Raw genomic sequence first — 17878 nt, 5'->3', positions numbered from 1 at the left:
TAAGTGCCATAACCTTTTTTACCGCAAAACAATAATTTTCACATGGTTAGCCACAGTAGTAAGTACATTCAGTATATTTCACAATAAACTTTAGCTGATGAATACACCACTGAACTTGTAAGCATGGTATAATTAAAGAGCCACATTTCTAAGATGAGACTTCTTTCTGAACGATTTGCCAATTCTCACGTTTTTTATCTTATAGCAAACAGCATAATGCTTTTGAAAATAAATATAGAAGTGATTACAAGTGTAAAGCCAGACAAGGTCTCTATTGAATTGATCTCTATAGCTTTTGAACTACATTTGAGGAGTCCATTACATACAGCATGTAACAAACCTATTCTTTAAAGTAAATTCTTGCTTTCACCAAGGTCTTAAGTAAGTGTACTTAAGAACAAAGGTTGAAAAGAGAACACAGCTTTAAGGAAAATAAACAGTTCATAGGCAATACTGAGCATAAAGATATTACAGAGACACAATTTACACTCCCCCTGTAGAACTGCATCTAAGTATCTCTTACCAGTGAATCTGTGGTGTTGACCATAATGTGAATTGAGGGGGGTTGGGCATGCTTAGGCCTTTTTTGACCCATCCTTCATTTTCAGACTCTGATGGCCATCAAAAATATGTTTTGAGTAGTAACTCCAATTACAGTTGCAATTGTGAACACGTATCAAAAGAAATTACCAAAATGTGGAATGGTAACTATGGTTCTCAGCAAACCCAACTATGGTCTCAGCAAAGACAGTATTTCCTTCTTCTACATGATCACAATGTTAGATTCATTGATGCTGATTGCTCAAAATCCAGAGACACCTCACTCATATGTGGGCTAGGAATAGGTTTTTCATTTGACTGATTTTGTTTTCACACCAATAAGAAAAAAAGTCAATACTGTTCTGCAGTTGGAATCTGACTTCTAACTTCTAATCTGAAATCTAACACTTAATCTACACTTTTAACACTAGTCTACAAAAGGATTTATGTGTAAAAATGTACTCAGAAGGAATAAGTAAGGTAGCATTGTCATCAGCTTAGGACAGGTTTCTGCCGAAGCAGACACCTTCTGCCTAAAAACAGAAGAAACATGGGACATTTTCTGCCTAAACAGGTATTTTGTCATTCGAATCTCCCATGGTGTTTAAAAACTGATTTGGAGGGGATTACTCTTCTTCTTACAATACTTTTAGTACTGTGTTCAAATGCAGTAGCAATTCTTGAAAAAACAGATCTGAGATAAACAAGAGATCACTTTTGCCACACAAAACATTATTAAAACATGGAAATCACAGCCACAATGGATTGTGGAGGCTGAAAGAAACCATGAGTTCAAAATCAAAAAGTTCCTAGAGAAAAATGGGGTCACTGTATAATTCGTTTGTTTCACACTATCTGTTGGTGGCCACTGCTGGAGGCAGGACACAAGGCTAGAAACATCTTTGGTTCTGACCCACACTGGCAACTCTGAGGACAACGAACATCGTCAGCATGATATTGTCATACTTTTATTAATGGCAAAACTTACTTCACATACTTGCATCTTACTCATAAATACAGCTTTTGTCAAGGAAATTCAATATGATATGTTTCCTGCAAAACTGTGGTGTAAAAAAATTATTTTCACTTAAACATATATAACTTACTATAAATTGTGATCAGTACCATCACAACTGTGAGAAGAAGAAAAGTGTAAAAAACCCACCTCAATTAAACAGATATACATAAACTTTATTTAAAAACAAACAAGAGCTGTTTTCCATTTAAATCCAGTAAATATCACTTGTCTTACCTCATTGGTGCATCCATTAACATTATTCAAAGCTTCTAAAGTCTGTAAACCTTCTGGTTATAGTACAAATATATGCAAGTGCAGATTATTAGAATTATCCTGGAATAGTTTGGGGAGGCTTACACTAGGTTACATGAAATGTTAACAACGATAATACAAATACCTAATACATTAGAGTGCTGCAATCTTAGAGCAGGAAACTGAGGAGCTGACCCAAGCCAGGGAACAGCTCTCAAATGATTATTGCACATATCTTTAGCATCCTTCAGATTTTATTCCAGCAACATGAACACAAAGACCTCAGACCTGCTCCTTGAGACACGCACACATGTAACTACTCCTCTCTGAATGGTCTGTGCTGCACACCTCATGTAGCCAAGCTTTCAGTCTCTACACCAACACAGCATCAGGTACCGAGGCACACTTGTGTCTGGCATAGTAGGGCACAGAGCTGTAACTAATCTTAAAGTGCTGCATTTTTGCATGATTTGTATGATCACCATCACTTGCATCTGTGTACTCAGTAACATCTTTTTCAAGCTGCACATTTATATCCCCTCACTATAAGATACTTCAAATCAAATTCACAGGTATGTGCATGTACACACTACTCCCAGTAACAGTACCAGAGGCTACTCAGATGTACTTATTTGGAAAGAACCTTCATAGGGGAGGTTCTGTTCAACTGATGTATGAACAGCTCAGATTCTAGTCAAACACTGGGCCAAAATACATTGTTGTAATAAGTACACAGAAATCCCTGAATACTTAAGCATATAGCAAGATAAAAAGAAATTTAACAGTGAGCAAATGACCTTTCTTTGCATACCCTCAGTTCCTGAAGTAATGGTTAAACAACTATGTACTGGCATTTATGAGAATACAATCATGTCAGCATATTTATACTGTATATATACTGTAAACCTGAAAACCAATACTTAGAAACTTCAAGCACGGGGTGCTTCTGGTTGCTAAGGCCATGATTCTGTAACAAAAATGCATATAGTGCACCCACTTGATCCTCACAAATCTCAATGGGATGCTAGGCTGTATGATTGCCCTGCAATAAATCCTTCTTTTCAGTACTTGCAAAAAAATCAGAAGAACCAATTCCTCTATGAAAAGAATGATAAATCATCAATTTTACACAGAACAGAATTTGTTAAAGCTGCAGTGTCCCATGGGAGTAATTCAGTTGATAAAGCTGTAAAACAAGGATTAGAGAGTGCAGGAGCCCACCTGACACAAAAAACCTCACTTACATAGTCCCCACAGTTCTTTGTAGGCAACTGATATGCCACCACTCTTCTACAAAAACAGAGAAATATACGGAGTTGCAGATTTAAAAAAAAATAAATAAAGAATTGCCCAGTTAATACAGATATAAGTACCAAAGTTCTTGACAGTATTTTCAGATATCCTGGCCCCTTAATGCAGACAGCTCCACCAGATTAAAAGTATTTTAAGTAGTTAATTATGAATGTCAAACCAGTAAGCATGTATAGGTGAGAGCTGTGTCATGATAACGGAATAGTGTACTGCAGAAAAATCTTCTGGATGCACATTCTGAGAACTTTGTTTTACATCAGAGCAAGACTTCTCCTTTGTTTTTGTTCAGTAGACAAAAGACTTCCTGAGGTCCTTGATGTTCAACCAAATTACAGTATAAATATAATAACACCTCTGGCATCCCTTATTTCACTTCAATACCATGCATTTTTTGTGACGCATCTAACATTAATACTAAAGTCCATAAATTGAAGGCTCTGTATAGCTACTCATGCTATAGTTACGTTCCTTATACACAGGGTATCAATTTTCCCTATGCCACTCAAGAAATAGCTATGTAAACACAGCACTATGAAGTCTGCATGGTTAGGCACTCAATATTGAAAAAGTCATAGGCAGAAAATAAAGTGCCCCCCACTTTGCACAGATGGAGGGGCAGAGTCCTTAACTACACTGACCAGTTTTATCACAGCATTTCCTTCCCCTTCTGTTCTGAAGGTCAGAGGCAAACATGAACAAGGTGATCCCAGTTCAAGTCCAGGGAATTGTAAATGGCTTCTCAGGATCTTTCCAGTCTTAAAAAGGCTGTGTCTCCAGGAGGAATTCTTTGGGGCTTTTCTGCTCAGACAGACTTAATGCCTACTTGAGTGATCTGGGTTACCCTAAAAAAAAATAAAAATCCATGTATATAGGTTCCTTCCCTCACAAGTCAGCACAGAAGGAGAAACACATCTTCCTTCTTCCCTGCTTCTTTAGGATGGAAAGAGCCTAACGGTGCCATGGGCACCTAAATCCCTAACTGCTACTCTATTTGATCCCAAGAACCAGTGCAGCCTGGGGAAAACAATGGATGATGCATTGCCATGATGGGCATTATCAAAAAAAGAATACAAGACATTTTGTCTATGCTCTGAAACCCCCGAAAATGTCATCATTTTGAGTTACAAGAATTGAATAAAGTCCTGTAGTATTCTGACAGTCAAACTGTAGCCAGCCCCTTGCCTCGTAACATTTAATCAGAAATACATTAATGGCAGTGGATAATATGTACACTTTTAAATGGAAAATACATACAGAAATTTTAAGAGTATTTTAGGACTGTAGGAAGGGTGAGTTGTACCTGTATTATTTTTAATAGATATTCTGCACAACTAACTTTCTGGGTACTATCTTGTTTGACTTGAATGGCAGGAAATCAGAAGAAGCTACTCAGGGAAAGCAGACAGTTCTTCAGTAGAAGCTGGGAAAGATCTTAATAGTGAAATTCCTACTTGTTAGGCTCCAGCCAGGTCAACAGAGTGGCCTGCCTCACGTTTCTGCTGATTATCAAAATAACATAAAACTGTGAGACTTATGATGGAGAGCAAAGAGAGGAAACAGACAGCTGCAAAGAAGCATCAGGACTGCCTTTGTCTCTGAGATCAGCCACAGGGGACTCTGTATTGTGCAGACCCTACCCAAACCTGACTCTGTATTATGCAGACCCTGACCAAGAAACATCAGAGTACAACTAAGACCCAACTTGACATGCCTGGTGACCTTTTCTCTGACGGCTTTGCTGATTAGGCAGTGCTCTGTGGTGAAGACACTGCTTTTCAGCTGTCCAGAAGCATTCCAGGTACTGAACCCAGCTGGGGGAGTTGCCTTGTTATGGCTGATCAACAGAGAGCTTTCAAACTGAGACCAAATTTGACTGACCAAAGATTAATTGTAGTAAATGAGTCAAGAGAAGGAAGAATTTAGAAGGGACTAAAAGAAGTCTGAATTGCAACTTCCCTTGTATCCAAAAGCTGTGGATACAGTTTAATTGTAAGTTAAAACTTTTATTCAATGTACAGTGATTCCCAGCTGTACAGGACATGATATGATATCCATGGTTAAGTGCCTCCAACAAAGATGCTAATCTAAGGTAAAAGATACTGTGCAAATACCGCTATTAAACACGAACATAGTTCCGAAAAAAATAACCACTAGGGTAAAATCTGTGTTCTTGAAATAATTTCTAGTAATTTCATAAATGAAAAACAAAACTTAAAGCAAACTTAAAAGAAACTTAAAAATTCTGATGTTCCAAGGATTTTTAGTGTTTACACTTTAATTTTTTTTTTAATACTGGATGAATTTTAAAAAGTAGATAAGCTTTTCTGTGCAATCTGTCTGGAAAAGATAATGGATTTCTTAGCTTTCAATATGCACAATTGTTTTAAAGGGACACACCTGGCTGACTGCTGATAAACTGAGGTTGAAAAAAACCAAAATTCATTAACCTAACAGAAGCCTAATCTGATCCATTTGCAACAAGCATAGTCTCGTGAATTTACACTAGATGGAAATTTCAATCAAAATGAAGGAGCAATGCATATGTTGCATCATTCAATGTGAAACAAAAGTTTTTTAAATCTCAGACTCATGCTTTGAGCTCATCCTTAGTTTCTGTGGTAGTCCCCCCTGAAAGTGTATCCTTATCAAGGTTGTCTTGTAGATCTGCTGATGTGTCATTTGAAGAATTCTCAGTATTACATAAATCTTTCTCTATAATGCCTGGGTGATTTCCACAGTCATTGTTCAGATTTTCATCATCTTTTTTGCAATGAGAAGCGTCCTCCTTTCTGTCTGAAGTATCATGAATTTCTTCTGATTTTGAAAGCTGCACGGTATCAGTTTCACTGTTCTTTTCACCGTTGTTCTGCCTAACAGTGTCAGTGTTCACTTCTTGTTCATCCTGATCATTTTCTTCCCCATTTTTTGTGAATTCTACCTTTCTTTCTTCAGTTGTTTTACCAGCTGAGCTTCCACTTGCTGATGTATTCTTAGGCTCTTTTGGTTTCTTATGCTTAGAAATATGACTATTGGGAATAGAAACTGGAGATGCTGGCTTTTTATTTGCTTTGCTTCCCTCTGATTTCTGTTTCCTTGGGGGTCCCCAAATAAAATGCTCTGAGGGTGTATAATGTTGCTGCGCAAATCTCAGCAGTTTCCTCCTTTCTCTTCTGTCTCTAATAGTATACACAAAATATTCTAGAGCACTTTGCTTAATGTTGGGAATGGTGTCTTCCACGAGAGCTTCATGCAGAATAAATTTTACCAGGGGAGATTTGAAACTCTCATATCCAAGTTCTCCAAGACTTTTCAGAATTCGAGTGATTCTCAAGTAGTTATGTTGAGACCTTTGAAAGAAATGGGTAAAAAAATTCTATTGAATCAGAAAACAACCCACTTTATAAACATAGAACTGGAACTGCAATTCCTGAGTCCTTTTTATCACTTCAGGTATGTACTTCAGGCTTCCTGTACTTTAATTTCTCACAGCTGCTGAAGCTTACTTGCACCTCCTTTGCTAGGATGTTGTGAGTGAAAATAAGTGTTTGTAAAAAGCGCTGAGGGAGAGGGCTGAGATAAAATAAAATCAACCAAACTGATTTTGATTCCTTCTGCTGTATGCCTTATGAGAAGGGCAACAAAGCTGGTGAAGGGTCTGGAACCTTAAGTCCAGTAGGAAGTGGCTAAAGGTAATGGGGTTGCTTATTCTGGAGAAATGAAGGCTCAGGGGAGACCTTCTTGCACTGTACAATTACCTGAAAGGAGGCTGTGGCAAGGTGGGGGTCAGTTTCTTGTCCCAGGCAACAAGTGACAGGACAAGGGGAAATAGCCTCAGGTTGCACCAAGGGGAGATTCAGGTTGGATATTAGGAAAAATTTCTTCACTGAAAGAGTGGTTAAGCATTGCAACAGGCTACCCAGGGATGTGGTGGAATCACCATCCCTGGAAGTGTTCAAAAGATGAGTAGATGTGGCACTCAGTGCTATGGTTTAGTTGACATGATGGTGTTTGGTCAAAGATTGGACTCAAGGGTCTTGGAGATCTTTTCCAACCTTAATGATTCTATGCTGTTCTTGCTCTGGGGAGAAAATCCAGTCACTTTATAGACTACAGGGTTTGTAGTATACTTATAGTGTAGCTACAGAACAGGATTCACTGCACTGCACTCAAGTTACTGAAAAGCTGGGTCTCCAGCCTAGACTAGTACCTGCACTACTAATACAGTCAGTTCTGGGGAAAACCAGGCACCTCTGGAGAGAAAATCCCGCTGTTGTAGGAAATGTCTAAGAAAAAAATAAACAAATTGTTTTCTGGAACTGCTTCTGAAGAGCTCTTATAAAGCACACCATAGTATACCGTAAAACTTTTAAGTTTGAATTTTAGATGGATAAAATTAAGTAAACAGAATCACAAATCCTGACTTAAAACTGTAGCTACTCACTGCTAAGAACAGGAGTAAAAACATGCAGTAACACTGGGGCTTCCTGAAAACCTGTTTTATCTGTGGCCTAAATCTGAAACCACACTCATATTGGCTCACATAGTGTTTAAGTAAAATTATTAACACATTATTCCCAGTATTCACCTGGAATCATCCATCAGCAATTGTACCTAAAAGCTTTCATCATGGCAGGAGAAAAAAATACTGCAAGAAAACAATCTGTGGCTCTAAGGTCAGAGGTACTAGGAAAGTGAGCACAAGATTTGAAAAGAGGTTTTGGTACAATTAATCTACATGAGAGAAATTCAGTGCAAACTTAGGATTCACACAATACCAATGAAAAACAACAGATATAATTTGCTGAACACTGGGCCAAAGTTTGACTTAATGCATGTCTAAACCTCTCCAGGATCAGCATTTCAATTAAAAATATCTAAATACATAGTATTTCATGTTTTGGGGAGGGAGGGAAGTCTTGTTATTTAACTTTCATACAGTGTGAACTTGATCTTTCACAGGAAATGTAAATAAAAAGACAAGCCACATTTTTTTTCCCCCCATTGAGAAGCAGTGCTTTGGGATTGGGTAAAAATGCATTCAGTAGCATTCAATAGTAAATTGGCACTGGGATCATCTTCAGCACCACCTAAAGTTGTATTTTGAGGGAATTTCATTATGTCAATTCAGCTGGTAATGGGTGAGAAGCACAATCAGAAAAAAGGGGAAGGAGGAATGTACAGATAGAGGCACAAACCAGGCCTCAACTATTTATTTTTTTCCTTTTTTTTCTGGCAGTCTTTGGAAAAAATATCTTTGCTTTCTCTAGAAAACAAAAGGATAAAGAGATTCTATAGCAATTCTAGCAAGTGGAGTGCATGTCATTACTTACTCATTCAAATGCTGAAATCTTTCTTGCCAGTTAGCAGCTCGTGCTACGTTTCCAGTTTTATCAATTAGTTTTATTCCAAAAAACTCCAACATCATTTTGTAAGCCAAAAGGAATCTTCTAATTGCTTCTTTTGTTTTCTTGAATTCCTAATAAACAAAGAATACATCCAAAATTTTAAGTGGCACTAAAGCAAGTACTTCTGCATTGTATAAGACAACTCTACATGACAAAAAGCAGTTGTGTACCAAAATTAACATGATGATTTACACTGAGCTCAATTTTTATTACCTCAATTTCATATGTAGTTAATTCTTTAGCATAGAAGTTCAGACCTTGCTCCCTCAGTGGGAAAAGCCTGTTAAAAGAAGAAGGGCATTATGGCTCAGTACATGAAGACTTAATCAAATCAATGCTTTGAAACAGAAAATAGGTAGTAAATGACCAACCACTGTATATAAGTGTGGTTATGTTCCAGTTTTTCATAGTCTCCTTTCCATTTATTCAGGACTTCTTCAATATAAACCCCTGCATAAAAATAATTTGAAAAACTGTTAGGTAGCCATCAAAACCAGCACTCAGCTACACAAAGTACATGCCATGCTAACATAATGACAAAACACATACTTTCATTCTCTTTCACATACTATGTGAAATAAGGTCTACTGTAGCCATAAAGAAACAAATTTAACTTAAAATTAGTTACTAAAACTTGATTAAAAAATAAGATATTTATAAAATGTCAATAAAAACAAAACCAGCTGACTTACACTAGGTTACTAACAAGCGAGGGTACGTGACCATAACCTCTGTAAAATACATCCATGAGTTCTCATGTCACAGATCCCTTTATCACACTGACTGGTAATTAACAAACTGCTTCCATAAAATACTGCACTGTGAATCACCTCAATGCTTTCACATGACAAAACTCTGCATCTATCTGTCTACCTGTCTTTCTATCTATCCATCCATCCATCTAATCTTTGTTGAACAAAGCCTCAACTCTTTATGAAATCTCCCATACCAGGAATCTCTCCAGCTGCAAATAATGCTATGACTGGGAAATCTTTTTCAGTTAGTGTTGACCAAGCATCACACTGAGACTGTGCTCATGATATTCAGTCATGGGCCAGGGCACTTTTCCAGGTACTACACAAATTATACAGAGTATATAAAAGGATGATCCTTGTTTCCAAAGCTGTACAGTATCTTTCCATGAATGAGCACTATGTTCATCTGTTCCTATTCTGAAACCAACAATAGTTTTAATACTGCTGCACAGCCTCTCCCAAAGTCAAATAGCATAAGAGAAGCCTAAAAAAACCCAAAACCTCCTGTAGAGAGTCTCCTACTATACATTTAAGATGCCTCTTCCCCCCAGTGAAGATTTCCATTTGGGTCTCAATGGCAAAGGCGGACACATTTGATACTTTTATTTAAGAAATGAAGAAAGCAGCCAGTCTAAGAGGCTGTTAAGAACATGGGGTTTCCATTGTAGGCAAGGCTGGAAAAGGACTTTGGAAAGAAGACCTTCGCTGTCACTGCATTGCATCCAACCTGTATTTCAAGTATTGGAAAACATGCTGCTCAATCCCAGGGCAGAGAGACAAACAGGCCAGCTCTGAGCCAGAGCAACAAGTTAGATCTGTAGGTCATGAGCTAAATGTTAGATCTAGTATTGCACTAGGAATATTCTGGGGTATTTTAAAGAACATTCTGTAGTATTTCAGTCCTTAACATGGTAGCTAAGACTCCCTCTGAACACTCACAGATCCACAGAGTTGGGTCAAGGTGGTGGTTACTCTTTTTCATTCTCACTACAAACTTCTGCATAACCAGAGCTCAGCCAACAACACTTCAGCCTCCATGGCTTATCAGCCATGACATTACCAACTGTGGTTTTCTCCTAGAATACTATGAGAAATGCTATTCTTCACAAATTTTGGAGGGAAGCCCTCCTCTAGCTTTCATGACCATCTCTTCTTATAGCTAATCCTCTTAAACTGCTCCTTCAGTTTGGACTTTAAAGGACTTCTTCCCCACAACCTTTTCAGTCTTTTAGTTTCAGATCCCAGGTTCACACAGACCTCAGTGCCCTTCTCTTTCTTTTTTGTATCTGTTCTCTGTGTAATATCTCCCAAATCTGCTGCTTCTTTACTGGCAATTCAGACCTATCTTTTCTTGAAGTCACGATAAAACAGAGCATCTGCCTATGGGTATCTAGATAAAGCTCAAGTTGGTTAAAGCAAAGGTCTTATCTTTCTTTCACAACCTGAGTTGTTTTCTCACTTGGAAAGTGTATTACCAGTATCTTGTCTATAAAAAGCTCTCATCTTCAACTGTCCTGTATGTGCATCTTTACATCCTTCTGTATAACATTCCTTTCCATCCAGCTTCCGATCAGAACTCTCACATTTTGCATCTCAACATCCTTTTTCCTGACCTTGAAAAATGCTTTTTTGTCATGCTTACATCTACCCTACATGCTGCTGAATGCAGCTACCCTGAATGCTGGTAAGATCGTGTGTCAAGACTATCTTTTTCATACTGCCCCTTTTTTTTGCTTTGCATTCTTCCATCGTGAAACCCTGATCTCTAACATCAGAAAAAAACTGTACACCTTCACTTCCAAAGCCTTTGTGACCTGTCTCTTACTATCTTATCAGAACCTATTTGTTGCTATGAGACTGATCCTGCTTCCAACAGGATCCTGCCTCAGAGGCAGCCTACACATCTCACTGCTTCTGCACTCAAGTGTGCACTTCACTATTTCCTACCAAGCTGCTCTCATGCTGAGAGGATCCTTCTCCAAACACCTTCAAAGTAACCTTCTAATCCTTTGAAAACTCTGAAAAGCTTATTTTTGGCCTTCAATTTGTCCTTTTTGCTAATGGCTAAGCTCTGACGTGCTGAGACACCTGTCTATCATCCTAACCCAGGCTGCTTTATTGCCTCCTCCTGCTTCCCCATCTGTCTGCTACCCTCTTGTCTCTCATACGTCGACTGCAAATTCCCTAGAGTAGGGCCTGTCATCTTTCAGCTTCTCCTGTGTTTGTGCAGAATGCTGGCTCCTGCTCCACTATCAGAACCACCAGGGACATTGAGAAATGGTTTTATTATTGTTATTACAATAATCTCACACAAGATTAAAGCACATATTTTTCCCTTTGCACAGTTCTAGGGAAAACACACATAGATTGCTGCCACTCCTACTCAAGCAGCAAGAGTCTGTGCAATGTAGTAGAACAACTTTATCTTTGTTTAATAAAAGGTACTGCCACTGCCATAAAATAGTGGTACAAACAACACCCTGTGCTACTTCATGCTGATAATGTCTACAAAAAGCACCACCTCCCTAGAGCAAAAGCTAACTCTGTTTTAAGCATAACCTGCTCTCAGGTTATCAATGTGCTACTCCAACATGGGAGGTTCATGTTGTACAATATATTCCTATACACCTTCAATTTGCCACAATTACCACCACTGTTTCAATTTCCTACTCTCATTAGTGAGCATTCTTTTGTTATCACCCCTGTTGTCGCAGATTACTTACCATCAGGTTTGAACGGGATTTTATTTTTGTAAAACCGGAGATTGCACAAGTCATTTTGATACCGAAGGTCTTTAAAGTTCTGCTAAAAGAAAGGAAATAGGACATTATCAGCCTACAAAAACCTATGAAGACTATCCAGAAAGTGATATTGGGCTCTTTGAATAATTCAAGGACAAAAAAATTTCAAAGTTTTGGAACCACAGAGTTCTACTCATGCACATAAAGACTCAGTTTAAGGATCTGGAAGTTCTTTGTGGCTGGTACCTTCTCCTACTGAGGCAGCAGCAAACATAGCAGCAACCTCACTTCAGTCTCAAGGAACTTGAAAGACAAATAATAAGTCATCAAAACTCTATAATCTACCCTCTTTGATATTCAAGGCACAAGCCTTTTCCTGGGCTCCTACCACAGTTCCCAGGCTTACACAACTGATGTGGTTGCATGCATACCCAAGATGAAAAGACATTGCTTCTCTCGCACTGGCATAAGTTTGGCCTCTGTATCAGCTTTTTGATTCTCATTTCTTGTACTTATGGACAACACTAGGGTTTAAGAATGTTTTCTACTGAAAAGGCAATTTTAAACCATAACGTATTCTTACTGGGTACTGGTGTCGGTACTTGTATAAATCTCTAGCTGCATAGAAGCTTCTCTTTGGCTTGGCTGTCAGCTCAGCTCCATCACCACTCTGAAACAGTTAGAAAGCAGAAAACCACAATACACAAACATCCTAAATAGAGAATTTGTGTAATTTTAAAATAAGTGCTTTCCATGATGGATTTCAGCAATGTAAACAAACCTAAGTTTATGTATTTGCCTACTCTTTGGTCAAACACTGAAAACTTCCCCACCCAATACTTAACACAGCACACTTTAAACCTAAGTTAAAAAAATTAACATGAAATACAAAAGCAAGACTATGAATTATCCTTCCAATGTGGTTGAATTTGATTTAAATCAACAGGCTGATTCTCATTTCCAAATGCAAGACTTCAAAGTAATCTAGCAAGTGCAAGTACAAGATGAAATAAGTAACTGAACTTGAAAATGCAGAGACACCACTATTTTGAAGAGGAAATAATACTATTTGCAAAAAAAAAAAAAAATGTCACATGTACATCGACTTAATTGCTATTATTTCACCCTGTGGAAGAAAATGAACAGTGACTCAAAAAAATTCATTCTACTCCTTGCAATACGCATCTAGTAAGTTAAAGTCAAGCCAAAAAGGGGAAGTTCTCTACGAATGCACTGGGCATTTGCTGCTCTTAATGCCCATCCCGTGGCTTATCAATTGAACATTAATGACAAACAAGCAACTATTTTTATTCCTCCTTTCACAAGACCAACTTTGACCACACCTGCAGGGAAAACACGCCTGCTTGAAGAAACACCCCCTGACACCTGGTTAGCCAGCACTAGAACCACCATGTGTCAAGCAGAAAAGGAAAACATGCTTATGCTTATTTAATTTTGCATGGTCTCTGAACCAAAACACGATACATCTACCAAGCTAAAAAAATAGCCAGCTGGTCCACCTCACATTGTATTGTAACTCAAGTACAATTATTGTCAGAGGAACACTTTATTTCTTTAAGGTCGGCATTCACAAAGCTTCCTAAAGAACAGAAACTCGCTCTGAAAATTCCTCACACCCACCGAGGATTCACAAATCCATTGCCACATACTATCCGATATTCAGATTCTTATCCCGTTTAATTAAGAGGCCACTAAGAGGAGGTTCAATTCTCCATTTAATTTAAAACACAACCTTCCCTGGAAATAGCAGCGGCATGTCAGCGACACCAAGGCCGCGATTTTCTCCAACAATGACAGGGGAGGGGTGGGGAGAGATAAAGCCGGGCTCGTCCCCGCTGGAGCTGCAGCAGGGGCTCTCCAGCCGCTCCGGGCGCCGGGCAGGTGCCGCCGGCAGCAGCCCGGGCCAGCAGTGCCGCAGAGCGCCCGGGGCTGCCCGGACCGGGGCTCGGCTGGGCTCCGCCCGTGCTCGGCTCGGCCGCCGGGCCGCGGGCAGGGCAAGGCATGGCAGGGTAGGGCATGGCAGGGCGAGGCGGTACCTGCTCGGGGCTGGCGGCATCCCCCTCTGCCCGCTCCGCGTCCTCTGGCGCTGGCGGGGCCGGCGGCGGCTCCCGGGGCCGGCAGTCGGCGGCGGGCGGCTCGGCCGGCTCTTCCCCGCCTCCCGCGGCGGCGCACACCCCCTCCTGCCGCGGCTCCGCCGCCTCGGGCTCCGAGTCGGTCTCCCAGGTGGAGTCGCAGTCCTCCACCGTGGTGGGCTCCTTGAAGCTGACCCCGCTCAGCAGGCTGCCCATCGGCCCGGAGGCCGCGGAGGCCGAGGGCTCGGAGCGGCCGCGGGCTGCCTACGGCTGCGGCATGGCGGGGCGGGGCGGCGGCGGCCGGGGCTGCTCCCCCGCCCGGCCCCTGCCCACGGACACGCGCGGGGCGGAGCTGGAGGCGCCGAGACTCCCACAAGAAACACGCGCGCCCAGCCCGGGCGGTGGGCAGCGAGCAGCGGCGGCCGGCGGCACCGCGGGGACGAGGGGCGAGCCAGGGCACGGGGAGAGCCGTGCTCGGGGGACAGTGGGCTTCCCAGGGGAATCGCCGTGTCCCCTGAAGGGTTATGAGAAAAGCACGCGGGTGCGGCTGTTCATGAGAAGAGTGGGGATGGGGCTGCCCCAGAGCGGTGGCGTGCGGAGGAGATGCTTTGTTCAGTGACAGGAGCGGCCGTGTCACCTGCGCTGGGCAAGCTCCGGCTGCCCACTAGACATGGGAAGGGTTGCCGTGAGGTAGACCGCAAGGAGGATACAGGCACCAGAGAAACCGGAATGGAGGGGGCAATACTGTGGTAACCAGCCACTCTCAGCTGCTCTTAAAACTCCTGCGAGTTTGGAGATAAAACTGACATGCTGTTCAAGGAAAGACTTGGAGGGGCAGTGACAGTGTATTTTGGTTTTGGCTAGCACATGCCTTTTGAACAGAAACACTGCCAGGAGTGAAGACCTGATGAGCTAAAGGCTTAGCACATTGTTCCGGTGCCTATTCTCACCCTCATGACTAAAAATGTGTTCCTCATTTCTAACCCGAGTTAGTAGGCTTCAGTTCACACTCAGGGATTTCTGCCTTCTCCTTAATGACCTTTCTGTGGTGTCTGTTGACTGCTCCTAAATATGTGTATTATCATCAAATCATCTCAGTCCTCTTCTTGGTAAACTGAACAGGTTGAGCTTCTTCAGCGTCTCACCATAAATTACCTTTCACATTCCCTCACTCATTTTTGGTGCCTTTTTTTTTTCTGCCGTTGTTTCAATGTTTTAGCATCCTCTTCAAGTGCAGGTACCAACATTTTTGCTGGATGTCAGGATCATCAGTATAGAGGTGATTTCATCTATATATGCTTGATTCCTTGTCCACTCTCTATATACTGAAAGATCATTTTAACTGAAGTTGCCACAGTGTTATGCTTAGATGCACTCATGTCAGGCTAATACATAACCTTCCTTCAGATTCATTTGAAGCATGTTAGCTGCACACACTGACACCAAGGACAAGGAATTACTGGGAATGCCCTGGTTTGTCAGGCATTGTTTCAGGCAAGTGTATTTGCAGTAGAAGCTCACCTAGACAGAGTCACAGCTGCGTGGCTGAGCTGTGAGCTCAGTGTGCCTGTGTTGCCCATGCCCCTGCTGCCTCCCACCATCACCTGCCTTGGCCAAGACAGTTCTCCTCCTCCTCTGCTCTTCATGGAGATTAATGAAGCCCATTCAGCCTTTCCAATATCCCTTAGTCACCATCATGCCAGCTGCTTCCCTCCTTAAGATCCAGCTACTCCCACTCAGTCCAAGACCAAAGCTGGAGACCCAAACCAAGACACCCCTCCCACCCCCAACCCTGCAGGTTTTTGAAGTCAAATGGAACTTTTTTGATATGTGATATTAAGGAATGCATGTAGCATACAGGAAAGTTCAGTCTCATTCTTGCCAGTGGACACCATTTTAATGAAGAGTAAAAAATTCCCATGAAGCAGGCACAAGAAAGGTTATAAGAGGGCAAGCAGTAAGACTAGATGCTAGAGCTGCAGTTGGGGGAACAGAGTCTTTTATAATACTCATGCTTATGTATTACATTTTTGGAGAGTTCCCTCTTCTTTGACCTTATTTGGAGGAAAGGCAGATTTTTTTCCTGCTTCCACAGTATCTCCTCCCATGTTGTTGGCATAGTTTGAAGAAACTGACTTAAGAAATTCTGGTATCTGGAATGCATTTTTCTTCACTACTTGCTGACCAGCTACTTCCACTGGCCAACATCTACTGGCCCAGTTTAGACCACCTCTCCTTCCTCTCCCCTGCTAGAGCTTTTGTCAATGTTCCCTCACACTGATTGTGTTTATACTATGGACAGTGGAGCCTCGAAAGCATGCTGCGCATAAGCATCAAAAATCAGATGAAGGTTTTGATGATGTTCAGTTTGCATGGCAGTTAATCCCACAAACTAAAGATCTTCCTGCAAGAAAGCTCAATTTTATGTTCACATAACTGCACATTATTATAGAAAGCTCAGTTTTACCTGAAGAGCAAGGCTGTCAGCCAAGTTTCAAAGCTGTCAGCCAAATCTCATCACAGAATTTTAGGTGTATTTTTAAAAGATCTGGATCTCAGAGCACTGATAAGAGCTGGGAGTCAAACTCCCAGTAGGAGTTGGTGAGTAGGAGAACTCACCAAGCCACTCCCATACTTTATCATCTATCCTGGTTAACCAGGGAGGTCTCAGAGGACTGGAGGTTAATCAATACGATGCTCACCTACAAAAGGGGTTGGGAGAAGGAACCTGGGAACTACAGGCCTGTCAGTCTTGGTGTCAGGGAATGTTATGGAGCAGATAATCTTGAGTGCTGTCATACAACACACACAAGACAACCAGGGGATCAGACCCAGCCAGTCTGGGTTTAGGAAAGTCATGTCCTTCTTGACCAACCTGATCTCCTTTAATGATCAGGTCACTAGCCTAGTGGATGAGGGCTGTGGATGTTGTCTACCTCAATACTGTCTCCCACAGCACACTGCTGAAGAAGCTGTCAGCCCATGGCTTGGACAGGTGCACTCTTCACTGGGTTAAGAACTGTCTGGGTGGCCAGACCCAGAGAGTGGTGCTGAATGGAGTCACACCCAGCTGACGGACAGTCATCAGTGAGGCTCCCCAGGGCTCAGTATTGGGCCAGTCCTGTTTCATGTCTTCATTGATGATCTGGACAAGGGGATTGAGTGCACCCTCAGTAAATTCATGGATGACACCAATTTGGTGGGAGTGTTAGTCTGCAGACAGATCTGGACAAGCTGGATCAATGGGCAGAGGCCAATTGTATGAGGTTCAACAAAACCAAGTGCTGGATCCTGCACTTGGGTCACAATAACCCCAGGCAGTGCTACAGGCTGATGGCAGAGTGCCTGGAAAACTGCCTGACAGAAAAGGACGTGGAGGTGCTGGTTGACAGAGACTGAACATAAGCCAGCTGTACCCAGGGGGCCAAGGAGGCCAATGGCATCCTGGCCTGGATCAGCTATAGTGTAGTCAGCAGGACCAGGGCAAAGCTTGTCCCTCTGTACTTTGTACTGCTGAGGCCACACCTTGAGTCCTATGTACAATTCTGGGCCCCTCACTGAAAGAAGGACATTGAGGTGCAGGAGTGAGTCCAGAGAAGGGCAATGAAGCTGGTGAAGAGTCTAGAGGTTAAGTCTTATGAGGAGCTTGGGATGTTTAGCCTGGAGAAGAGGAGGCTCAGTGGAAACCTTATCACTCTAAAACTGCCTGAAAGGAGGTTGTAGCCAGGTGGGGGTTGCTCTCTTCTCCCAAGCAGCCAGTGAC

General features: G+C 41.7%; 1 protein-coding gene across 2 annotated transcripts; it reads right to left on the bottom strand.

The window, feature by feature from the left end:
- Positions 1 to 5060: 5060 nt before the first annotated feature.
- On the bottom strand, positions 5061 to 15400 carry OGFRL1 (opioid growth factor receptor like 1). 2 transcript variants are annotated; one of them, XM_085056535.1, is made up of 7 exons: positions 14080 to 15400; positions 12606 to 12692; positions 12005 to 12083; positions 8898 to 8976; positions 8740 to 8806; positions 8452 to 8597; positions 5061 to 6468 (listed from the first exon to the last, which is right to left on the bottom strand). In XM_085056535.1, the coding sequence occupies exons 1-7, from the start codon at positions 14329 to 14331 to the stop codon at positions 5709 to 5711; spliced, it is 1470 nt and encodes a 489-aa protein (XP_084912661.1). In that variant the 5' UTR covers positions 14332 to 15400; the 3' UTR covers positions 5061 to 5708. The 2 variants fall into 2 exon arrangements, with proteins under 2 accessions (XP_084912661.1, XP_084912660.1); XM_085056534.1 differs by having other exon boundaries at positions 12005 to 12086; positions 14080 to 15399.
- Positions 15401 to 17878: the final 2478 nt, after the last annotated feature.

This window comes from Lichenostomus cassidix, chromosome 3 (assembly GCF_008360975.1).
Source record: "Lichenostomus cassidix isolate B80296 chromosome 3, HeHo_3.0, whole genome shotgun sequence".
In the NCBI taxonomy this organism is placed as follows: domain Eukaryota; kingdom Metazoa; phylum Chordata; class Aves; order Passeriformes; family Meliphagidae; genus Lichenostomus; species Lichenostomus cassidix.
The sequence above is the reverse complement of the archived record's forward strand: the minus strand, read 5'-3'. Positions and strand labels throughout refer to the sequence as shown.